Source organism: Chamaea fasciata, unplaced genomic scaffold, assembly GCF_029207755.1.
Source record: "Chamaea fasciata isolate MVZ Bird 193981 ecotype frontalis unplaced genomic scaffold, bChaFas1.0.hap1 SCAF_1, whole genome shotgun sequence".
NCBI classification, from domain to species: Eukaryota; Metazoa; Chordata; class Aves; order Passeriformes; family Sylviidae; genus Chamaea; species Chamaea fasciata.
Window position 1 is genome coordinate 40,191,361 of NW_027094086.1, and position 25,626 is coordinate 40,216,986.

At 38.9% G+C, this 25,626-nt stretch overlaps 1 protein-coding gene across 1 annotated transcript; it reads left to right on the forward strand.

The window, feature by feature from the left end:
* Positions 1-3,210: 3,210 nt before the first annotated feature.
* Positions 3,211-25,626, forward strand: OPRK1 (opioid receptor kappa 1). The gene is made up of 4 exons (XM_066181416.1): positions 3,211-3,283; positions 3,777-4,103; positions 16,963-17,315; positions 21,783-25,626. Exons 2-4 carry the CDS (start codon positions 3,844-3,846, stop codon positions 22,313-22,315), a joined length of 1,146 nt encoding a protein of 381 aa, XP_066037513.1. The 5' UTR covers positions 3,211-3,283; positions 3,777-3,843; the 3' UTR covers positions 22,316-25,626.

Consider the following 25,626-nt stretch of genomic DNA (forward strand, 5'->3'; position numbering starts at 1 on the left):
AAAGCCTGAGTGTGCTGAGGTGATGGAGCTGGGTCTGTGCTGCAGCATGGTGAGCAGACGGCATGGTGCTACACAGAGTCATGCCAGTGATTGAAAGTACTTCATTCTTACCTCTGAGTCAGGGCTGAATTAATGTCCCACCACATGTTTAAGGTTTTAAAACACTGTGCTGATGAGGGCAGCTCTTTAGCTTTTGGTAAGAGAAAAGACAGTGCTGAAGCCCTTCCTACCTGCCATTGTTAAATATCATATATTTGCCTGTCCCCATGTTTCTTATTCATTCAAAGAATATCACTAGGATTGCAAAATAAAACACTTTACAGATACAAAATTCCCAGTTTATGGTTGCCCTTCCACTTATATTTACAATATTGTGTAGCAGATTTTGTAGTTCCTAGGTATCAGGCAGTTGAATGTGATATTTTTTCACTTTTGAAGGCTGGAATTTACAACTTAAACAATTTTCTATAATTATGGAATTTGATATATAGTTTTGTACTCTTGATTTAAAAAGTCCAAGTGGTTTCTCTTGTGTTTCCCTAAGTCCGGTGAAGTGAACACTATCGGGTCTAAAGTATTACAGCAAAAAGTTGGGGGGCATGCAAGCCACATGTTTGTAAGAACATTCCTGGAGGAAAATTTGCAGCTGAGTGGTGAGATGATGGGATTTTTATGCTGTCTTTCCTCTCTAAATATTTCCTTGCTTTTCTATGAAAGCAGGGCCTTCTGTCTGATGAAAGCCCTTATAAGGAACAGAGGTTTCTGGCATCGGTGTGTGGGCAGTCTTGGTTAGATCACCTGCAAATCCTGTCTTTCTCTGCCTTTGGGACTCTAGGTGACTCCCTCCTTTCCCACAGGACTCTTAGGAAGGGTGCAGAGGCACTGTGCAGTTAGGTGTTGAAGGAGAGGAAGATGGTGGTGCACACTGGTTCTCCCTCTGCCTTTAGTTCTTTTTTCGATATCATGGCAGTGGTTTCTGGTATCTGCAGTGAGACCAGTTGCTGCTGATAATCCTGATATTCAGGTTTTCATTAGCAAAGCCAATGCAAGAAAGGAAAAGATTGTTTTTTAACAGTGTATATGTTCTTGATTTGACTTTCAGAAGACAACCCATTTCCCTTAGCCAAGTACTTTCTATTGTATTACAAAGTCCTACAGGAACCAAGAGCCAAATCTGTGCCTCCAACATAAACAAAAAGCATCAGGCAACTTAAACACTGCTTCTGGCTCAACCTGTAATTTGCAGTGTTGTGGTCAAAGTCCACCTCATTCCAGTCCCATGTAGTTACAGTGCAAACTCCATGAAGGGCCAGTGACTACAACTGTGAACACCTCTTTTTTGTGATAACTCTAAGGTCCATGGACAGTTTCAACACAGAATTTAGCTAGAGAACGAGCAGCTTACTGTCCAACCATTGGTGCTTGAAAAAGCTGGGCATCTGCTATTTATCTTACTTTTTTATATCATCTGTGTGTAAATTTACTCAGAGCAATAGTAGGTTTTCTTCCCCATATAGAAGTTTTGGATCCACCTGTAGCAATTGCCGCGTGACAAAATGATTGCTTATAAGAGTTAAATTATCAATGAATGCTGAAACATTGCTATCTTAAATCTGTCCTGTATATTTTAATTGCAGAATGTGGAAAATTCTGGGGAAGATGCTAATAAGAAGTTGAAAATCACCAGTAAAATTATTTATGAGAAGATACAGCAACAGTAGTTCCCTTCAGTACATGGGCAGGAGACCATGGATTGCAGAGGATAAAAACAGAACTGGAGTACATTTTATGCTAGGATTCGCTTCATCTTCAAAAAAATTATTATTTCTCAGGTTTGTGTCCCTGTCTCAAGGACATTTCTGTCAGACATTTGTTATTTTGTGTTTTTATCAATTGTCGTTAAATGTGAAACTTTTAGACAGCTCTACTGGCATTATCATGAGCAGTTACTGAAATTCTGGAGAAAACAGTGACCACAGTCAAAGCCACTATCAAATTTGAACAAGCCTTTTCCTGTAAGAGGAGGTTCTGTAACTTTTAAGCTTCCTACAGAACTTCTCACTCAGAGCTGACATGATTTAGTCTCTTGATTGTAGGTTTAGAAAAAAATTGGTTTAGAATAGAAAACCCAGTTGTATCACAGACACTCAACAAGAGGAGCATGAAGTAAAGTTTCAAGATTGGAAAATCTTGCAGGAAACTCACAGCCTCTCTCTTTCTCCAGTTTTCCTGCTGCACACTTTGAGATGCAGCCAGTCTGGCTGTTCCCACTCTCTTCTGAAGGAGTAGGAATAACTCAGGGTTTTATCTCTTCTCTCCCAGTTTGCCATTCAGAAAGAGTTCTGGTGGGGATTTCAAGGCCCGTGTGCAAGTTAAAGGATACTTGAACACACATATTGGTGCCTTGCCAACTCCTGCTTGAGGGAGTATATTAGGGATAAGCTCTGAGTGATGTGATTTCTGTACACACCACCTCCCTCTTTCTGGCTGCAGCTGGGAGAATGGAGTGCTACAAGGAATTCTTGGCTTCTCAAATGGTGTGGGACAACTTGAAAAATCTGGATGGTAATTAGGGTGCCCCTCTTTTCTTTACTAGCCGGCTCATGATTTTGGACTTGCAGGTGCAAAGGAACAGGGAGACAGCTACCCAGTGAGAAATATTTTGGACACATAGTTGTGGAGTTGAGGCATGTAAGAGTTCATGGACCATGCAAGGCATCTAAACCTAAAATTCCACTTTTATTCAGTGTCTACTTGTCTGAAATCCTGTGGGATTCGATAAGGCAAAGAGAATTATTTCTTGAGGCCTGGGATTGCAGGGAAATTGAGGAAAGACAACTTGGAAAAGTGTATTAAAATAAGCATTAATTCATAACAGAACTTATTTCTTGCTTTCCTTTTTAATTTATCTGCATCTCAGTGTTTAGAAAGAAGTCATGTGAGCTCCTGAGCTGCGGGGACAGAGACAGTGGAGAACGTGTGCATCAGTGCAGAGTGCTGCTGGAGCCCTGGCAGAGCGAGAGGGAGGCAGAGGGAGCCTGAGAGAGAAAAGGCAAAGTGGTGGGAGCTGGAACAGCAGCAGCTGCTGCTGCTGCACGGTGCAGCTCATGCCTGGGAGACGGCTCTGCTGCCAGCACGCCTCTCTGAGGGCGCAGGTGCCTCACATTCAAAAGTCCTAGTGGTCAGTTGCACTTCCAGGAGCCAAGCACAGCGGCTTTGTTCTTTTCTTTTCCTGCAAAGAGCGCCTGTTTGAGGACTCCGCTTCTTTTCCCTGGACTGAAAGGTATTTTTTGTCATTAATGTGTCTTTTCTATGAAAGCAGGTATGGGATTAGGAAAAAAATAACTCAGAGCAGGATGTTAAAGCAGGTGTGCAGAGAGATATTGGGTTTCTCTGTCTTCTTCCCCTTTATAGCAGAGCTTAGGCAATGCTCAGAGTTTAGCCCCTTTTAGTATAGAGTTTGACTTAAAATATGAAAGATGGGAAAGACAGGGTTAAAGTGTGGGGGTGGATCTGAGCTGTTCCCATCTGGCTTCCTTCACTGTACAACCTTTGAAAGTGAAGGAAAACTTTCCTTGTGCACTTGAAGAGGCAACATTACATATCAAGATGTAAAACTTGCTATCATTTAATATGAATGTGATTTGCTTAAATCTCTGCCTGGAAAATTACAGTTCCCATCATAGCAGAACTCCCCTTAACACATGCAAGTTTCAGAGGTCTTAATGTTGCCTGGCTGTGAAAATACTTCTGTTTCTCTCTCTCCCTTTTTCTAGCATACTTGCCTCCTGCTGTGTGCACTCTCCTCCTGGTCTCCATCCTGCCTGTGGGGACTGCACCCCTATGGATGCCCCCATACAGATTTTCCGTGAGGAGCCAGACTCCACCTGCTCCCCGGGGCCCTGCCAGCCCCCCAGCACCAGCAGCAGCTGGCTCCCGGGCTGGGCGGACTATGACAGCAATGCCACTGGGGTCTTTGGGGACGGCCAGCACAACCACACCAGCATCTCCCCCGCCATCCCCATCATCATCACTGCTGTCTACTCGGTGGTCTTCGTTGTCGGCTTGGTGGGAAACTCCCTGGTCATGTTTGTCATAGTGAGGTAAGGGGTTTGGGGTACTGGCTGGAAGAGGTGCAAAAGGCTCTCCCTAAGCTGGGCAGGGTGGGGGAGTGGGCGGATTGTGGAAGTTCTACTGTAAGGAACTGGAAAAAAAGCAACTGAAATGACCCAAACCTTGTCAGTCACAGTGGTTTGTCTGGACTTGTGTTAGAGACAGAAGGGACAAGCTGGTTAAATGTGATAAATCCTGCAGTCTGAGGGAAAGCGCCTTATGCCTGGAGCTCTGTTCATTGGCTGCCCTCTAGGGATGAGACGCTGCTGGCATCCCAGGGGAAAAGCTCGAGTGAAAGAAGGAAACCTCTACAAGGCAGCTTTTATTTCCACTGTGAAGAGACCCCGAGGGACAGCTTATGTGTCCAGTCGTGTGGACACTGATACATCGCTGTCTTGGCATCTAATGATTTGTTTAACAAGGAGGGATGGCCAAGAAATAATAAAGATAGCAGGAACTGCTTAATGTAAAGCAAAGGATCTTTTTTTCACTGTTTAGCAGTATTTAACTCCAGTTGTTGGTGTTGGATTGGAAAAAGCAGAGAAGGTGCTGAAATACCTTTTCCATTGTTTTTCAGGAAAGAGGAGAAAACTCTGTGTCTGTGTTAGTGAAGGTTTCAAATTAAGCCACTTAGTGAAATGCACTGATACTTATGCTTGCACTTACACTTGTGAATTGGTGTGTATTTTAGCTATCACTGTGCTTCTTCTCTGCTTTTGTCCTTTCATTTGCAACCTGTAGGCATGATTGGACAGTGCTGTTGTGGAGGGTGATAATGAGCAATCCAGGGCACTGAAATCCTGCAACTTTTCAGACTCTTTCTCCACAGCCCGTTTGAATTCTGACAAAGTTTCTGGGAAAAGAAAATCCCAGAACTGTGGAGTATTCATTGCTTCAATGAATTGGCTTGTATATGAAAAAAATGGGGGTATTGGAAGGGATTTTCTTTTGTAAAGGATGTATGATAAGGGTCAGGCAACTGCAGAATGATGAAGTAATTGTCAGACTTGATATAAGGGGAAATTATGAGAACCACTGAAGTTGTTGATAAGGTATCAAGACGAGTTATAATCAGGTGAATACTGTTGAATAACGAAAATAAAATTCCATTTACTAGTCAGTGCAATAAAGAAAGATGCCTGTGGTCAGTTTAGAAGATGTGGTTGCCTGCAGTTTTGTGATGATGTGATTTTTATACCCCTGTATGCCCTTTTGCCCTTCATTCAGGGTAGAGATTTAATTCCTTTTTGTATTTCTCCTTCAAGAAAAGAGACTCCATACTTGACAGCCACACAGCTGCAAAGGCAGAGATTTTCTAAGCCATCAGTCAGTAACAAAGAAAGCTGATTAACTGGCCTGAGCAGCAGAAATAAATCCAAACTTAGCCCTAGAAGTTAGCAAGTATGGATTATACTAGTGCATACATATTTGCTTTTTTATCTCCTTCTACTACCCTCCTAAGACTTTTTTGTAAGGGTCTAGATAGCTATTTCTCACTTTCCTTCTAGTTCTTACATTAGTCTTTCCATTAATTTTCTCCTTGCCCATATCTCGATTACATGGTACAAAATGAATAAATATCACAAAACACCCATTGGGGTTTTTTGGTTGTTTTTTTTTTTTTTTTTTTTTTTTTTTTTTTTTTTTTTTTTTTTTTTTTTTTTTGTTATCCTTCTCTCCTAGGTTTTCTGTGTGGCAAATGCTTTAAACACTGATAGAATCATTAGCTGAAGTTCAGGCATATACAAGCCAACAGTTTTAAACTTTTCTTATGGTCTTGAAATATTTCAAATGTTCATGTGAGAGGTTTATTTTCTTCATTTTTGTCCAAACCTCTCATCTCCCTCCATTTTTTCCTCACATATACTCGCTGCATGATTGTGTCTCAGGATGGATTCTAATGGCCCATGAACAATGTACCCTGCACTGATGTCCTTTTGTGAGGAAAGACAAGGTCTGTGGGAAGTTTGTGAGAGAAGATGGTAAGAGAGATGCAGATCCTGGACTCCAACCACCCACAATACCCCCTCCAGCTGCCACAACTCTAAAGTGGGATAGGGATTTACTGTGGTTCTTTTTTACCTTCCAGATGAGTACAAACTTTGTCTGAGGCCCTTTGCTGCCATTTCTCAACTCTGAATTCCAGATCTGCTCTCCTCCTCCTGACCCCCTTTGGACAGGCAGGCAGGGCAGGCAAGACTCCTTCTCCCTTTGCTCATCCTAATATTGTTAGAATAGTTCAGTTGGAATTATTACAATAATCATCTATCTCAACTGCCTGACAGTCCAGGCCTGTCACTGGGTCACTTTTTGGGTGACAAAAAACCCCAAAAAACCCAAAACCAAAAACAAAACCAAAACAAAAAAAGAATTAACCCCAAAACCAACCCCCCCCCCCCCAAAAAAAAAACACACAAAAAAACCCCCCAACAAAACAAACAAAACCACAAAAAAACCAAACAAAAACCACAAAAAAACAAACAAAAAAACCCAAACAAAAAACCCCCCACAACAACAGCAAAGACCCCCTTGTATTCTGGGTATTTCAGTCAAAATGTTGAAGTGCCAATGCTGTGGTAGATTTAGGAGACTCCAGGATCTTGAGATGCCTCAGAAACAGGCTCAAATTCAGCTACATCCTGTGGTATAGGTAGGTCTTGGCCAATTCCCTGCTTTAATTTTATAATGCAGATCTGATTTTGCTACTTCTGCATAAGGACTGCTAAAGCAGCTCATGGACATCAGTGAGTCAGCATGTCAGCAGCTTGTACATGGAGTTCTGGGTGAATTAAATCTCTTACAGGTCTGCTGGGGTGTTTTTCTGCTGAGAGGGAAAACTCAGAGTTTCCTCAGAGGAAAAAATAACAGGAGAATGCCACTTCAATCACATGTAGAGACTCTTGACAGAAAAATAGCTGAGTTTGATACAGCTCCTGAGGAGAGATTTGTGTTGAAGTCTGATCGGGATTTAGTACAGTGTTGACAGCATGGCCTCTTAAACCATTTATCAGGAGACCTGGATTCTTCTCTTGGCTTCACTATCAGTCTTCAACACTTCCCTGTGCTGATGAGGTCACTTCATGGTTTCCTCACATGTAAAATGGAGATGTTGGCTTTGACTGTCTTTAAACACACAGCAACAGTTACATTTAAAAGCCAAAGTCTAACCATGAAAGCTTATAACAAAGCAAGACCAGGTCTATTGTAAACACCCTGGGCTCCTTGGACACATGTAGAGTGGTCGTTTTCAATGTGCAGGAAAAGCTCTGTGTCGAGTGTACAGTGGACTGGCACTCTGCTCCTGCCCGTGGCAGTTGGCTCTCCCAGTGTGGGTGGTTTGCAGGAGATGTCCCTGTGTCTGGATCAGATGTGCAGCATGTGCACCATCCCAAGGGGCTCTGCTGTCAGCTGGATGGATGGACAGTCCATGCTGAGCCATGGCACATGGATGTGATGCTGTCCTGTGGCTGCTGCTTTTCCTGGGGCGAGAGTAAGAGAGAAAGAGGGCATCACATTGGCTCTTGTACTGGTGGGAAATACAGGCACTGTGTGGGAAGCACAGTCCTCCCTATGGAGGAGGAGGGGAAGCATGAAATAGGTTTGCAGATACCAGGTAAAGTTATCCAACTTTATCCTACAGCTGTGTGGTTCTTGGCATTATCAGAATCTACCTCAACCCCAAACTTTCTCTTTTGAGATTAGCTTTTCCTTTGAGGTCTCAGAAGATATTTCTGGAGGTAAAACAGTTGGTTGAAGGGGATAAAAACCCTATTTGTCCCTGGAAGCAAAAAGGCTTTTTTCTCCATTCCTCTTCCCTCATGACTTTTTTTTCTTTAAAATTTTGTGCTGGCTGTAAGCAAAATGGTAGTTTCTTGTGACAGCTGCAGAGAAAAAAAATCTTCTGACTAAAGTTACATGGATTTGCACTTGTCAAAACCATAAAAACGCTCTGATAAAACCCTGGGAGGTGCTCCCTCTTACCCTCGCCAGATGGACTTTTTCTATGAATTTGTCTTACTGTCATTGTTCCTGAAGTGATTTATCAGACCAACTGATATCAACAGGATCACAAAGAACCAATCTTGTATTTCTTTTTAAATTATCTTTCAAGTTTCCAGTGAACTGAATAATTTTCTACATTTAAGAATTTTTAAGAAGAGGTTGTGTTACAGATATGTAGATTCATTCCTAAGGGAAAAGAGAAACCTTATAATCCTCTGCTTAGTCTAATGTTGAAGAAAACATTTTACCACTAGCTCATTTTTGTCCTTATATTCATTGAACTGAATGGCATCTTACATAACAGACTGAGTGTATTAAGAAATGTCATATAAAATTGACTCCTTTCCAGATTGTTTTAAAAATTTCTTCATCATTCATTCCAAACAAGAATGAAAATATATTTTTTAAAGCACATAACAATTAAATTGATTCAATACATCAGTTTAAATTGATAATAGATTTTGATACCATTAAAATATCACTTGTTAAATTGCTTTAAATTATTGTCCTAATTTTATTAAACTATATTTGGAAAGAATATTATTCTGAACTGAAAATTTAGGCTCTGGAAGAGTCGACCTAACTAAATTACCTGTTTTTTATTGCAGACAGTTTGTATGATTTCATTCTTTTATGAAATCAAGGGTTTGGCTCCTAAAGGCAAAGGGTGAACTGTACTATACTTTGCGAAGTTTAAGACTTTTAACCTTTCCTTTGCTAATCGAAAATCTGACAGCTTACTACTGCCAGCAGAGAGGCATCAAATGGATTGATAGCAATTCATCACGGATTTCAAAGAGCCTAACATCACTGAATGGAGGTAATTTTGATCAGTTCTCCAGCATTAGTTCAAACGTGACATAATTTCCATCACAACTTTGAAGACTGATCATTACCAAAAGCTTTTACAGACAGCACAAAGAACAAGGGAACAGGAAACATGAAAGAGGACAAGCTTATAAAAGAGTATCGATAGCTTGACAACACAGACCATTTAAACAAAATGTTACTATTTCTAATACTTTTAAAACCCAGCTAGACAGTGACTAAGTGAGACCTGCGATTTATAAGCTGACAAGAAACCCAACTCATGGTCATGCTGTGATAAGAAGAGCTGATAGTGAAAATAGGCAGGGAGAGCAGAGGAAAGGCTTGAAAGGAATATTTACTACAGACAGTATTAAAGAGAGGCTACAGCTTATAGTGAGCAATGTGTTTGGCTTCTGAAAAGTAATTTGGTACCCATCCAGACATTTCCGCTGGGCTAACAGCCAGGTAATCATTTAGTTCAGAGAAAGGCATAACTGGAATCAGTGTCTGGAAGCAAGATGAATTACAGAGAACCTTTTTGAACTGGAAGAAAGTGAAAACTTAGGAGAACTTTCCAGTTTGGTTGCTTGCAAGGCAGAAAGCTTGAGATAACTTTCCTGTTGCCAGATGGAAGAGCAGTGGGTATGATCATGATCCTGGATGAAGCATAGGGAGGGTGCACAGAGAGGAGATGATGTTGGGGAGGGCAGACTGGCTAAGTCCTTCTGGTGAAGAGGACAAAATGAGGGGAGAGTGTGGGGATCTTTCATTTAGTTTTCTTTATCTGAGAGAGGATTTTGAATTTGCTGAAAGGATGTTATAAAAGGAAATTCTTTACTGGGTGATTTGTATTTCTGGGACACATCAAGGACAAGGGAAGATGATCTACCTCTCTTGCCCACTCTCACTGTCTAAACTGTGATGTATTTGTCCCTTAAAGTTAAATTCTCTGAAACAAATGGGTTTCCAAGAAAAGTTTTGATTCCAGTTACACAATGCTTTCTGAAGAAAAAGCATCCAGCTACACTTACCTTCCAGGAAGTATACTTTAGGCCTCCATTTTGGTTCTCCCATCTCTAAATATCAGACAATTCTCATAAAGTGAGGAATCTGTGCTCTTCTCCTTAAGGAAGACTTTGTGCTTTGGTTATTGCTATCTTCTTTTGTGAATTTAGAGAGCTATGAGGAAAAGGCAGTAGGAATATCATTTTGTCTACAGACAGGCATGAGTGCACAAACTGGATTAGTTGTGGGGAAAATGTGTGCACAGATGCAACAAGGATATTGGAAGGGGGACGTCTGACCATTCTGGCACTCCACATAAGGTAAAAAAGGTATAAATTAAGAATATGTAAAGGTCTACAGCACTTAAAAACTAAAGTACACAAAAATGAAATTGATTTAAGATATTTGTTGAAAGTAATATTAACAAGTAATATTTTGATGTTATCAAAGAGTAATTTGCTTTAAATTGACATGGTTCTATTGGGAAATTGTCATGCCAGGCTGTGAATTACCTTTGAAACATTTATTTCTCTCAAAGCCAGAGGGTTCAGCTCTCATTAGATTCACCTTCTAATCCTCATGGAAGTTAAAATTAATTTTGGGCAGTTTGCTGTTTTCCAATGAAATCTCTGTGTTCTCTGCATGAGTGTGAGGAGACAAATTCATGGTAAGAAAGTGAGCAGCAGCTTCATGTTTTCTCCATTTCTTATATCAATCCACCTTTGTAACATGCAGCTGCTCATCTCTGCTCTAAAATGCATTAAGTGTGAATGCCTAGAGTTGCCAAATTGAGATGTGCTGCATGTGGAACACAGAGGATTTTCTATTTGCTAAATGCACATTGTTGGTAGTCCAGCCACTGTGGCTACTGTTGGGCAACTGGCAAAAGCCTCCTTGAGTAGTGACAGGTGAGAAGCTGCATGGTAGGATTAGTTCAGATAATCTATTCAATGTTCATTTAGTGTTCACACTCAGAAAAGTTTTGTTTAACATGCTGCTGGATGATGGATTGCATCAGGACCTACTGCTAGACTCACCTTTCAGAATGTCTGGTTTGTTTAAGTGTGCAGGAGAAGAACATTTTCACCATGGAAGCTACGAGCTGTGCTCTTCTCTTGACTGTGCCTTAAAGTTTTCTGCATTTCACTTGAATCATCTCCTTTAGAAATGTGTTCAGCTGGTCTGTGCTGTGGACTTCCCTGAGGGAGGAGAGGAAAACAGATAAATGAGAGAAGTCCAGAGGAAGCCTCCCAGTTGCCTCCTAAGAGGGACAGATGACCTCTCACTGAGCTGGCTCACTACTGATAGGTGCATTTGCTGTCTTACCACATAATCCTTTACTTGCTATAGAGAGAAGTCCCTTGTCTCCCATTAAACTTTAATACAGGAGTGTTGACCAGAGATTTGGGTCTCCACATTTCCGAGTGTCTAGCTGGCTTACAGAAACTCCCAGCTCTGTCAGGTGTTATTCATCCCTGTGGCAAAATGGAGACCAGGTGCATTGTTTCAGGAAGAAGAGTGATACCCATACCCCAAGAACCCCAAAAGACTGATTTCTGAGCTCTTTCCTTTTTTCTGTCCTGCAGAAACATCCAGGGGAAGCAAACATGCAATAACAGTTGTCTGCTTCCAACAAGGAAAGAAATATCCTGAGAAATCTTTTCCTGAAGCTATTATCCCTGTTTCCTTGAGCAATGAGATTTGTTCTCCTTGCCAGGCAATCTATATCCTACTCAATTCCATTTCCCATTAACCCATGGGAAGCACTTTGCCAAGGGAGCTCATGTCCTTTATTTAAAAAAAAAAAAAAAATCTACCAAGAAAAAAAAACAATAACAGGAAAAGTGGATGTTACCAGAGACAGAGATTCAATGTTCACTAGAGAAATGTACTTGTGACAAGTAAAAAGGATTAGGATGGTCTGTATAACACCCTGGGAGATCCCCATGGCATGACTGGTCACTGGGAAACATCTCCAGCAGCATGAAGTTTTTCAAGAGATAGAAGTTGCTTGATAAGGTCAGTATTCATCTCTACTTACCAACAGAGACCAAAAAAACATCTGGTACATAGTCTAAGCTAATTGTCCAGGCTCTTTCATAATATTATTAGACATAATGGTTTTAGATAAAGTACCAATTTAGTAAAATTCTTCATTCTCAGTGAATCATTTTAAGCCACAGTGAATCACAGCTCCTTGACCTCTGACCTCTCCTATCAAAATCATGGAAGCAAAAATTTCACAGTATTTTTTTTCTGCCGTTTTATAGTTTCTTCAAAGAGAGGCTCTTGAGCTCACACAGAAATATTAAAAGTCTTTATCGTAGAAGGAGAAAAATCAGTTCATTTTTGTTAAGTAGCGTGAATTTCCTTTCACATTGACCACAATATAAGTAGACTTGAACTAATTCAGACCCTGGTTCTTTAGCTCAGGAAAAAAACCTTCCACATCCAACCTAAATCCACACAATCCACACATGAAAACTACAGCATATTAATTTTTATATTCTTTAAATGACCTTAGACTTCATTTCATATTGGCGTAAGTTTTTATATTGGATTACAAATATCAAAGAGAGAGCTGAGCCATCCTTTTGACATGGTGTGGGTTTGGAATAGATTCTCCTGGATTGTTATTTTGGTTTTTATCTTCCTATTCTGGCGCAGTATTATAGTGAGTGTACTTGGAATGTAGCCTTGAGATTTAGAGCTTTCCTGACTAAGCTTTTCAGGTGCTTGATCTCCATATACTTCATTCATAGGAACCTAGTGGAACAGAGCCTGCATCCTGCTGATAGGTGTTTTTGCAATTTGCTTTAGATGTGCTTTAGCTTTAATTTTCATCTACTTACCCAGATATCTGTGAAAAATCTGTGTTTGCTACTTCTCATCGTATTTTATGCTTTTGTATTTTCCCTCTGCAACTGGAGAATGTTGTAGTATATTTGTAAGTTTTGCTCCCTTCCCCATCCCTCATTTCACACTGCAGGAAACATTTCATTAATTCATCCTATTACAGTTACATGAAAAAAATTGACCAGAGCCTATTTCTCACCTTTTATCAGCTTTTCTAATGTTACAGCCTACTTTAGAATCACATTGCTCTACTCTGTTTGAGATAATAACTTTAAGGGGCTCTACTAGCAGATTTTTTTCTGAAAGCACACCAGGTCCTTAGTAGCATGCTTCCCACTTCTGTTACCACAATTTCATTGACAGTGTAGGTTGGAGGTGTGATTTCTTCTTATTTACTGTCTTAAAAGCTTGTCTTAAAAGCATGTTCTTCTCCAAAGGGAAAAGAACAGTAATGATGAGTAGACTGAGAAACTGGGGAAAATTTCTAGGGGTCAGTCTAAAGTCAGTCTCAAAGAACTTTCCATTTTTGGAAAGTGAGCGATGCCGAATAGTTTTGAGAATTTTACTTTTGACACGTAAGTAGACATATTTTAAAACTTGCTCCTTAAAAACTTTCATCATATACCCATCAAAAAAAAAAAAAGCATCTATATGAAAGTGTTGTGTTTCATCTTGACTATTTTTCTGCAGTTTTGATACATCTTCCAGTTTTTAGTCTACAGAGGCTTGAGGCCTGCTTATAGCTTTACAAACAGTCTTGAGATCCACCAGCTTAAGTGATCAGAGTTTTTTCTGCTGCTTGAAATTAGATTCTAGCACCTGGTTTAAAAGAACGACTTTTCATTCCTATGTCGCATTAGAAATGTTGCCATTCTCTCTTAAGAACTCCCAGTATTTAACAAACCATTTTTTAGACATGGGATTTCCCATGAGCAGTTTATGCAGCCATGGTTTATAAAAGTCTTTAAAATTTGTACCTCAGACACTAAGAAAATGTTAATATTTGCTACTGTGCCACCTATGCTGCAATGATGTCCAGGTTTACCCTATCTGTCCTGCTAAACTAATTAAAGCTGATAGAAACATTTTTAACTTAAATGAATTCAGATATTTGATTAAGAATATTATTTTTCAAAGGAAGACAAGATTCCCTTACACAGTCACTGCTTTGGCCTTGTTCAGCTGAATGGAGTGAATGGTGAGAAAACCCCAGACCATAAAAAAAAATTTCCTTCTGTGTTTTGGTGCAATAGAATGAGTTGTAGGCAAGCAGGCAAATCCCTCTTCTTGCTGACTTTATCAGGGTCTGCTTGAAAGGGTGCGACAGCAACAGCAGTCACTCCATTACTTTATCTAGACTTTTGATTAAACCTGCAAGCACATACCTTGCAAGCACAAGAGGAATGTGGGAATTTAATAATTTTTACGTGTTTAATTGAAAACATTCAAAGGAGTTTGGATGATTGAGTCCTGATTCTCAAAGGCATTTCTGAATTTTATTAACTTCTAAATGAATGTGTGACTTTATCTATACTGCCTAATAAGTTTAAAGGCCAATACCTCATTTATATACAGGCCAATGTTTCCAGGCAAAAGTGATCAAGCTCTTTACTAATCCCATTCTACAGCACTTCTTCGCTGTTCTTCCACTGGAAGGCTCAGGTGAAAAAAAAGGGAAGGGGGTGCTTGGAGAATATGGTATATAGAGTTGTAATAGCACACACATAAAAGAATTGAATTAAGGTTGCAAGGAATGGGAAATGTGAGATATAAAGACTTTCGCATATGTGCTTTTTCAAGGCTAATAAAATAATCTTAGATATTTTCCCCCAATTTTCTGATTTTCTTAAAGGAAAAAAAGTCAAGCTAATTCTTCTATACTTTGAAAGCAAACTTACTGTGTCCAAACCCTTGACGAAGTTTTTAAAGATCTACAGAAATAATGATTCAGGTGAATGGTTACTTGTGTCACCTCTGCATATCAAAGGTCATTGCATTTCTTCTGAATGCAACTCATATTTGACTGAAGCAAACTCTTTGTAAAGCAGCAGACCTTGATTTGATGGCACCAGTGGATGGAAAAATTATCCCTTTCTCTTTCCCCATAATAATCACCTTAGATGTTAGGAAACAGCTGTCATTGTTTCTAAGCTGAATTTGACTCAAGGGTTTTACGTATTTGTTCTTCTTATGATTTTCTGTGTAGTCTGAAAGGACTCTTCTGTACTTGCTATTTTCTCCCTGTGAAGGTCTTCAGACACTGTAATCAAGTCACCTCTTGCTCTTTTTGATAAACTAAATGTGCCTAACTCTTTAAGTTAGTCAAAGAATTTTCTCCAGGCCCTTCACTTATTTTTAGTGCTTTTTATGCAACCATTCCAGCTTTCCACAGTCTTTTTTTTTGCAATATGAACAAGACAGCAATTTCAAGTATCGTCAGTGATGTCCATAGAAGTAAAATTGTCCTACTATCCTATTTAATTTAATGGAAATTAGTCCATTTTAGCAGATAATTTTGAGTGTTTAGTGAACTTTTGTTTGATCTTACAGCTGAGATACACTTGAAGATGGCGTTTTTGCTTTTCTTTTTTTTTAACCAGTAGGGAAGTTTTTTGTCCATTAACATGTCTTGTATTTGCTTTTTTCTAGCTGTAAGGACTCATACTTGTGTTTGAACAGTCCCTTAAGGGTTATAATGTGACCTACAGGACAGAATGCCTCCTCTCCTGGAGGATCTGTTGAGGAGATTGATCTAGTGGGGGGCAGAAGCCTATCTCTGACTGATGGGTTGGTATGTGGGCGAGAAGGATGTTTTCTCTCTTCCTTTGCAGTTTTTTTCCCCTTTGCTTTAAACTACCATTTGGCTTTATTTCCTTGATAAGTCTTAATTAGAATGTTTTAGAAAAAACCAATGCTATTTTTAACATTTCATATTGGTCATAAAATGAAATTCCTGCCCACATTTTATTTGATAGCTAATTTACATATTGGGCACAATTTGACAGCACTGCCCAATTTCTTTTTTAAATAATTTTTTATTCTACACGTCAAGGTTTTAAAGGCAGAGACCCACTGTCCTATGTGTTCATTGACTGAAGTGGTTGAATCTTACAGAACGTGTTTAGGTGCATGTTACGTGTGCATGTTCTAGTTTGGACACACACTCAAAATATGGGACTGAAGCAGTTTTAAGAAAGAAAATCTCATTAAATCCAAGGATAAATTAACAGCAATGAGCAAACACAAGTATTGAGGAGAAGCCTTTCAGAAAGGAGTGATAGGTGAGTTCCCATGTTAGCAGGCTCTCCATCACCCTTTGTGTCCATCACAGAGAGGGAAGCAGTTCTCCACAGGCAGTCTCCCAAAACAGTCATTGGGGTCAAACAAAACAGGGTGTCATCTCAAAAAACAGATCCTATTTTTCTGTGTAGGCTGAACTTCCTTCCAGCTGGACAAAACAAGGGTTTACTTTTGATGAAATTAAAGAATGCAGAAAAAAATACTGCAGTGACAGTTTTCTCCCCACTGTGGTATCCTACTTGAATAATAGTGATCTTTTACCTTATCAGTCATAAAAGAGAAAACTGGGAAAAGCTGATGATAAGAAAGGAGAAAAAATTGTCAAGGAAGGAACAAGGAAGGTAAATGACTAAAATGTGTATCAGCTGGCACTGTAGTGAATTCAAGCAAGACAAATATAAGAAGCAATCTGGCCCAGCAGACATAGCAATTAACTTGTTTTCTTACTGGAAAAGAGGATAACAACAGTTTCTTCCACAAACCAAACCCAGAAATCTCACAATCACTGACAGATATCTGTAAGAAAAGGAAACAAAAACCCGTTTTGATCACTTCCAAATTTAACAGTGATATTTTCTTGTAGCAGGATTTGAGAAAAGAGAATTGAAATTTGTCTAATTAGATTAAATGTATACATATACTTTGTTTTCCTGTGGTAAATAGCTCTAGCTGCTAACATACATGCTGAAAGATTGAATAATACGTATTCACTTTTATCCCAAGGGTCAAAAACGTGCATTTGTGCATGTTTCTATCACAGAGGAGAAAAGACTTAAAAACCTCAACTATGGCAAAGCCTGACTGATAACTCTTACATATCTGAATGGACATTATTGTATCTTGTAGTAATAAAACATTACTTTTTTGGTTCTGCAGGTACACAAAGATGAAGACAGCGACCAACATCTACATCTTCAACCTGGCTATGGCAGATGCCCTCGTTACCACCACCATGCCTTTCCAAAGCACTGAGTACCTGATGAACTCCTGGCCCTTTGGTGATGTGCTGTGTAAAATAGTGATTTCTATCGACTATTATAACATGTTTACCAGCATTTTCACACTCACCATGATGAGCGTTGATCGATACATTGCTGTGTGTCACCCTGTGAAGGCTCTGGACTTCCGTACACCTCTCAAAGCAAAGATCATCAACATCTGTATCTGGCTGCTGTCCTCATCTGTTGGTATATCAGCAATAGTTCTTGGAGGCACCAAAGTCAGGGACGGTGAGTGTGAGCATTCAAAATTCAATCTTTTTATTTCTCAACTGGCAATAAATTGTAGGTTCAAATACTGATCAAACATTATTTATTCCGTCTTCAAAAGTACATCTAAATCCCTGACATTTTGAAATATATAGTGGAACATCACAGTACAACATATAAATCATTTAAGCTCAGGGGTCCATGCCAAATGAAAGACCAAAATGTACTTTGGACCACTGCCTGTGCTATGTTGAGACCAACGAAAGCTACAAGCAGACAGCAGGGGAAAATTATCAGGAGTTTAATCACAATGAGCAAATCCAGGAGCAGTTTATGTTGAAACTTGAAATGTGGGTTTAAGGTTCTTGTTGTAGGGTGTAGTTTCAATGCAGTCCCAAGAGCAGAAACTAGAATTTTTGGGAGTTAATTATGACTAGTCATTTCACAGAACTTGAAGGCATGGTGAAGAAAGGAAAAGTCAGTAGCTGGAGAGAGAAAATTAAGATAAATTATATATGACCTCAAGATCTTATTTCAAAAAGTATGGGAATTTATACAGAAACCTGGAAAAGCTGAGAATAAGAATTGTCACAGGAAATGGAAATTCAGGCTATGGCAGGGAAACAGCTACAAGAACATAAAGTCAATGAAAACTGTATGGAGACCATGTGTAGGCTTTGCTTGAAATTTCTGTTCCGTGAAGGACTGTGGATTTAGCCCCTATGGCTCCTGACTCATTATCTTCTGTGGGGTTAATCTGATTTTGAGATCTGCCTTGAGAAGGAAGGGGGACAAGCATTTTCCCACACATGTGCTTCATACCCACGGGTGTAATTGCAGTGCAGGGGCATCTCAGTGTCTTCAAAGGCCTGACACTTCTAATGGTGTCTTTGGGTTGGGGTCACCCCATTACTGGATGGCTGGATAAAATACAAGGCATTTATTTGGTAGGAGTCTTGTTTGAGATGTAAACAACCTTTTGAAAAGTTATTCTTAATTTCCTGTACTATCAGTCTTTTCTATTTAGAATGGTTTCCCTCCTTTTGAGACCAATGTTTACCTAAGGACACAGTCTCATCTGGCAGAGACAATAAATGTTGTATGTTAAGCTGTTTGACATAGAGCAGTGTGAAAAATCTTTTCAGTAACAGCTGCTCAAGGGCTGATAGATTTGGCTGAAGATATATAGATTTTGTTCCTGCTGTTAGTCTTCTGTTATATAGGTGGACAAAAACTCCTCTGGAAGCTCTTCTTTCAGTGCTTTGGGAGATCAGTGCTGTAACTCTTCTCCCCAGTAAAGTTTTGACAGGCTCTATAAAACAAGGTCTAGCTGGGTAAATATTAAGCTCAGGCATAATTGGGAAGAATATCTTGCTACATACGAAATCTTGAAGGCCATGGGACATTGGCTCAGACAGGTGTTTTGTTGGCGCATGCTCAACTAAGAGAATATTCCTGTCATTCAGTGTCAGCAACACGTTTAGATCAAGGGGGTCCTCTGAGGCCAGCAATGATTAAATGCCTTTTCCATGGCACGTAGAAGGCAGCCCTTCTTTTTAACTTATGAAACAGAGGCTGGTGATACAGAGCGCAGCTGGGCTAAATGAGGCTGGAAATACTGGCAGCTGCTTGTCAGCTGCTACTGCTCCTCCCTGCTTGTCTGATCTAAGGTCTCTCTTGAACATTTAGTGTCAATTACCTTGCCTGGTGTGCCTGTGAATTGCGCTGATAAATGCTGAAGTGTAAAGGCAAGGACGCTTCCTGTGCCTGACAGCTGGAGCTCAGGCCTGAAACTTTATGTCTTGTTGGTTAAAACAGTGGTTGTTTATATGCTTCAGGGCCTCTGCTGGATTCATATTTAAGCAACAACTGAACAGCAAATGGAAAGCGATTATACTTGAGGTTCCTTTACCGTGCTCAGTTAATCTATTTTGCTATCACAGGTCAGAATTACACCCGGGTGTGATACATTTTTAGATACATTTTTCCCGCAGACTAAATTTTACGTCTGTGTAAATTTTCCTGCTCTGGCCTTAATGGAGCTTTCCTTGCTGAAGAATTGTTCAGCCATCAAAACAAATAAAAGTATAAAATTAACTATTCATATTGCCAGTAAGGGTATGAAGGGTATGAATGTGACACAATCAATATTATGTATCTAATATGTATGTTTCCTAGGTCAAGATTAAGATTAATCTTAAATGGCAGTTTATCAAGCACATTATAAAATATACTTACACCAAATATCATAGAGAATTCAGTGTTTTTCCTTAAATACATCAATGTATTTGGAATATTTGCCTTTCAAAGTGGAAAATGTCAGTATGAAATCTGAAGTTTATGACACTATTCATAGTTCTGCAACTTTTCAGGTTATAAAAATAAAATAAAAATTGGATTTTATTATGTTCCACTCCCAAAGTTGCAGAAAATTCATATGGTATTGTGCATTATGACCAGAATGTCTATTGACTGTTTCCTACTTGTAAACTGGGAAAATGTAAATGGATTCCTTAAAGCACTTTGCAATGGCATTACATATATCAAGTGCAATACATGAATATTAATGAATTAAAAAAAAGTATTGCCATAGAATTTAAACTGCACTGAGATGCAAGAGAATAATTAAGTTTGTATTGGATAATTTGGAATTCTAAAATAACATTGTCAACCACAAATTATAGCAAAATATAATGAGGATGCCTCATAATTTTGATCAATGTGTGAAATTATGTCAGTAGATCTGAAGAGGCCATTTCTTCTGGGACTGAGTTTCAGTGAGTAGCTGGATGTGGTCCGGAGCAGCCATCCCTGGTCACACTTCATTTTCATCCTCCACATCTGGAGGCAGCTTTACTAATTTAGATAATACAGCTGCATCCTGATTTTATGTCTACTGCTAAGCTGTGATCTACTACAAATAATAATAATTGACAGGGAAACTCCTTTGAAGATGATTGTTGGCATTTCTAGAATGAAATGAAGTAAAAGCAACTATGCTTATGAAAACCTACATCACAAAGGATTTAAATAAGTTCACTGAGTGTCAAGTCATATTTGTGCAGTCATCTGAGTATCTTGCATCAGCCTTGAGAAATATGTCTTTTCCATTTTCAGCTTGCAGAATCATTATTTAAAATAAAGCCTCAAAATATTTAACTTTTTTAGTTGTAAATGTTTTCTATTAAAGTGTTTCCATATTCAATATTGTCCAGTAGCACCTTTCTGATATCTAACTATGGAAATGTGTGTATGGCACTGTAGTGATAACTTCTTCCTCTAATTGTTTTTCAAAAGAAATTCTCTGCAATATTATTTTGATTTGGGAAGCATTTTCATAGCAGGGAAATACGGCCTGATTTTTCTTCTTACGTGTCCTGATGGAGACAGATATGACAAAGTTATGTGCAGGAATATACTGAATCATTCCACTCTTAGATCTGAATCAATGAAAAACAATACCTAATAATTTGTAGAGGAATGACAAACTCAGTAGGGAAAATGATAAAAAATCCAAAGAACTTTACAGGATAAAATCCATGCTACAATTCAGTGTGAAAAATCCCTGTGTTACCCTGATTTATCTTCAGTAGATTTGATCTACTGACAGCAGTAGTAAATTTACCCCCTTCTCTTGCCTTTTCATTTATCTTACTACTTATTTTTCCATGTGTTTTATAGGCTGGAAGGCTCCAATGAGGTCAGCAAATGAAACCTCAAATATTTCATTTTTTATCCTCCTCCCTGTGTCTCTGAATCCTGGCAGGGGCCATGAGAAAGAGAGTGGTCTGATCTCTGTGGCCCAGATCTTGCAGTCTCTGCACAGGCTGCGTTTTCAATGGCATGATCTGCAAAAAGAGTAGCTTCCATTTGACTCCATGCACACGTGTATTTTATTTGTTTTTATTTAACAGAATAAAAGGTGTTTCCAGGAGCTTTTCTGAATGTAAGCATTTGTGTGTACTCTATTTATGCTGTCAAAGGCACATGAGAAAAGATTATTATAAAATTATCATATATTGGCAAAATTTTCTTACTGTCAAAACCTCCTTCAGCTTCTACCATTCATGTTATCAAAAATCTTTCTCCACCCACAGACAAAAACATATGCAGTTTGATGATAATGATGAGATTTCTACTTCACTGAACATGGTACTCAGTCTGGTTTTAGATCTCAGTGAGATTCAAATAGAAACAACTTTACAGATTTTGTTTTTGTGCTCTGCTTTTTTAGATCCTCCCATGGGAAAGAAGTTTCATACAATATTTTGCATTTTAAAAAGCTCAAAACTCAGTAATTTCTAGAGACAGCTGCATAAAACCAGTTTCAATGGTAACTGAAAGCTTCCTTGGAGTGATTTAATGATAACTCCATTTATTAATATCGCAGTACATGCTAATCACTTTTCCTAGGTTATGCTATGATAATGACATTGTTTAGAATATCTAATAACAAAGTGATTTTCTTCTTGCTTCCTTCATTTTTAGATACTGCTAGCACTGAATGCTCCTTGCAGTTTCCAGACAGAGATTATGTGTGGTGGGACATCTTCATGAAAATCTGTGTCTTTGTCTTTGCGTTTGTTATTCCAGTTCTCATTATAATTGTTTGCTATACTCTGATGATCCTGCGCCTGAAAAGCGTACGGCTTCTCTCCGGGTCTCGAGAAAAAGACCGAAACCTGCGTCGCATCACCAGGTTGGTTCTTGTGGTTGTGGCAGTTTTCATTATCTGCTGGACTCCCATTCACATCTTTGTGCTGGTTGAGGCCTTGGGGGATGTGTCCCACAGTACTGCTGCCATATCCAGCTATTATTTCTGCATTGCTTTGGGTTACACCAACAGCAGCCTCAATCCAATCCTTTATGCATTTTTGGATGAAAACTTTAAGAGGTGCTTCAAGGACTTCTGCTTCCCCTTCAAGATGAGGATGGACAGGCAGACCACCAGCAGAGTCAGAAACACAGTGCAAGACCCAGCATACATGAGGGAAGCAGGTGGGGCAAACAAACCTGTATGACTAGTCGTGGAAATGTCATCTTACTGTCCTCAGGAGAGGGAGGAGTCTAACGACCTGGGACTGACACAGATTACCACTGCAGTTTGAAATCGACTCACCCAGACAGACATTTCTGGAATATTTCAGAAATGCCAGCAGTTTGAACTAAAGTAAGTTTATTATTGATAAGCAAGAACCTCCAGAAAATGAGCTCAAATGAGAAGGACCTGGATGATGGTCAGGTTTTGGCACCATATCTGTTCTACTTAAGCCAGCACTAAAACACACCTTTGCAGAGCGAAGAGATAGCGTTGCACCAGGTGATGCTGGATAAGAATAGTTCTGGTTTTTCTCTTTACAATATGTAACGTTGTAATAAGCAACATTTGGTCATAAAACTGAGCTATACCAGAAGCTTCTGCCCCAACAGTGATTGCTTCTAAAGTACAGAGTTTGACAACTTGATCCTCTTTAACAGTGAAGAGTGTTAGGTTTCTGTGAACGATGCCAGAGCTATAATCAATATTGCCCTCAGTTAATATATCTGTAACCCTTGTTTTTGCTGTGAAAATGCAATATAAGCATGATCTACCTACACACCAAAGTGATTTCATTGTGTCTGTGTATGGTAAAGCCTTTTGGCATTCAAAATTATTGGAATTTTAGGATAATTGTTATCACATGTTTAATCACCTGTGTGTAATGTTTTGTATGTGTGATTTTCCAAGGTGGTAGTTTCTTTGTTGATTCTGAATAATATAATATGCATTTTCAGAGTGTATATTGAACAAGAGGCCAGGAAACTTCAAATGCTTCACTGGTTACAAAATTGATAAAAAGCCGCGTTATGTTCATTATATGGAGGAAACACTCCCATGTGTAACTTGTTTTCCTGGATAATATGTAAGCAGACTGAAATAAATATTTGACAAATTAGAAACAAGTGAAGTAGCTCATGAACTAACTGGATTGATACAAAGGAAATTAAATATTACTGGATGCTTTAATGGCATTTGATGGATAAAGTTCCTGGTTTATTGATGCTGATATATTTTCTTTGATACAGTCCTATGAATTCAGTAATTTTCCCTGATTTCCTGTGAAAGTGGAGGTGTTCAAGGCAAAGTTAAATAAGTTACTAGCTTGCTGAAGGTAAGTTTATGGTAAGACTGAGCCTAACTTCCAGTCTGTAGACTTTTGTCTTCCTGATGTTATATATTATGATTCCCACTACGTCTGTTGCTGAAATTTGGAGGAATGCTCTCATTATCTTCACCCTGAACAGATACACCATATATCTTCTTGTTAATTTTGTTCTTTATACAAAAGAAAGAATAAGGTGGGTGCCTTCATTTCATGGCAAATTTTCTCAGAAACACAATCTGATTTGGTCCTATCAGACAAAATGCTTTATGCACAGCAGCATAAGTAATGAGTTTTTTCTTGGACTAGCTGGCAGTCCAGTTTCTGTGGAAGTGCTGTAGAAATTCAGCCTTCTGTAGGACTTCTGTATACTTCATTGTCAATACAATCATGGGTGTCAAATATTTTTGATATCAGGTTGATAAATGCTGTTGTTGAAATATGCAAGATAACTCTTTCTGGACTTTCTCTGGAAAGTCTAGTAATTTCTGATTGTTTCTACATGAAGAATGAAATGACCTCAGGATGCTTGCTTTACCTGGGGAAATGACTGATGATCATACAACTGCTGATTGAGTCTCACCTCCTATTCTGTCATTCATTCTTTTTTTAAACATGCATCCACCTTTCTAAATTAACTCCTGACCTTTAAATTCCCACAAAAAGAGAGTGTTTAGGGTAAAAGTTGAAAATCCAAGGTATTTTTCAAGTTAGGAGCAAGAGAAATGGGAAAGAACTAGAATCTAATGAACAATTTTCATTCAAAATAACTTATGTTCTTGTTCATGACTTACCATTTGCATATGTATGTCTGTCCTTGAATAGAGTTTTTGTTCTACACATTATGTGCAATGCTCTGCATTGTAATGAAAAATCAGTGTTCTTAATTTGCAAAAAGGAGGCTTCTAATAATATTTTTTGAGGTTTTTGTTTTTAAGGAGATCATAATTTCTATCACAGTGGGAAGAAAGTATAACTTCCTAACAATTAAACTTCCAAAATGTTATAAGAATGTGTCCTAAAGGTTTATTTCTATCATGGAATATTAAGAGCCAAATTAGCCTGAATGCAGTAGAAAGGTGCCTCGGAAGCTTTCTTGTCAGATCGAACAGCTTACTACACCTCACTGAACAACAGCAGAAAACTGCCTAAGATATCTTTAACACACGAGAAAGCACATTAAAAAATGATACTATGGTTTCGCTCACAGGATCTGCCTCCAGATGATTAAATTTCCATTGCAGAGCACTTCACTCCCATTGCAACTCCAGGCCAATGACTCACCTCTCTTGTGCAGCATCCAGGAGGCAGCAAGAGGTGAAGGTAGGGTAGGAGCTGCCTGGCCCAGGAGAAGGTCTGAGTGGGGTATAGGGTGTCAGGGACAGGCTGTGTTGTCCCTGGGCCCTGGAGGAGGACAATGTGGGGCAGACACCCGCAGGCAGCCTGGGAATTATTTGCACTTGCTGTAACCACTCTTACCTCTCTTTCTTTTTGGAGGTTCCAAAAGTTCAATACCGCAAAAGCATGGTCATGGACCTGCTTGGGGGGCTAAATTCCAATCAATCAACTAATGTGGATAGTTAATATGTCACTTTCTGTGGTTTCTGCTTCTTTTAACTGAGAAATCTTTTTTTTTGAAAAATATTCTTGGTATTCTGGGTCAGGTCAGATCAACAGGTGGCAGAGAAATGATGTTCAGATGCTGAGAAACTCCAAGTTTAGTTAATGAGCAATATCTCAACATGACAAGAAATTCAGAGGAAAACTGAAAATGAAATTTTTGTCCTGTAAAAGACAAAGGGAAAACACACCAGTTTGAGCCAGAATTCCTCTTGGTTCTGGTAAATTAATGTAGTCTTTGCAGAGAAGACAGGGAGATGGTGCTGGGATTTTTTTTCATAATTGTTTATCAATTCTTAATCAAACATAATCATTGTAATGCGTAATGTACAATCATGGCTGTTTTCTTCTCATTGAAGTTTTTTCTTCAGAAAAAATTGTGGATTCAGCAAAATTGATTGAGTTTGTGATAACTTATGTAATCTAAAAAGTCAAATAAAAAAATTAATTTTGCCTGGATAACTTTTAATTGTATCTTGCAGATGTGCAATACAATATAGTGAGTACATCTATTAAATGCCAGAGTGACAGACTGAAAGATATTTCAACTGACTGAATCAAAGTAGTTT

Bases quoted from the DNA above. Each gene is read 5' to 3' on its own strand.
- OPRK1 (XM_066181416.1), top strand. From the start codon at position 3,844: ATGGATGCCCCCATACAGATTTTCCGTGAGGAGCCAGACTCCACCTGC. The intron at 4,104-16,962 runs GTAAGGGGTTTG...TTGGTTCTGCAG, and splicing joins GTCATGTTTGTCATAGTGAG to GTACACAAAGATGAAGACAG. The intron at 17,316-21,782 runs GTGAGTGTGAGC...CTTCATTTTTAG, and splicing joins AGGCACCAAAGTCAGGGACG to ATACTGCTAGCACTGAATGC.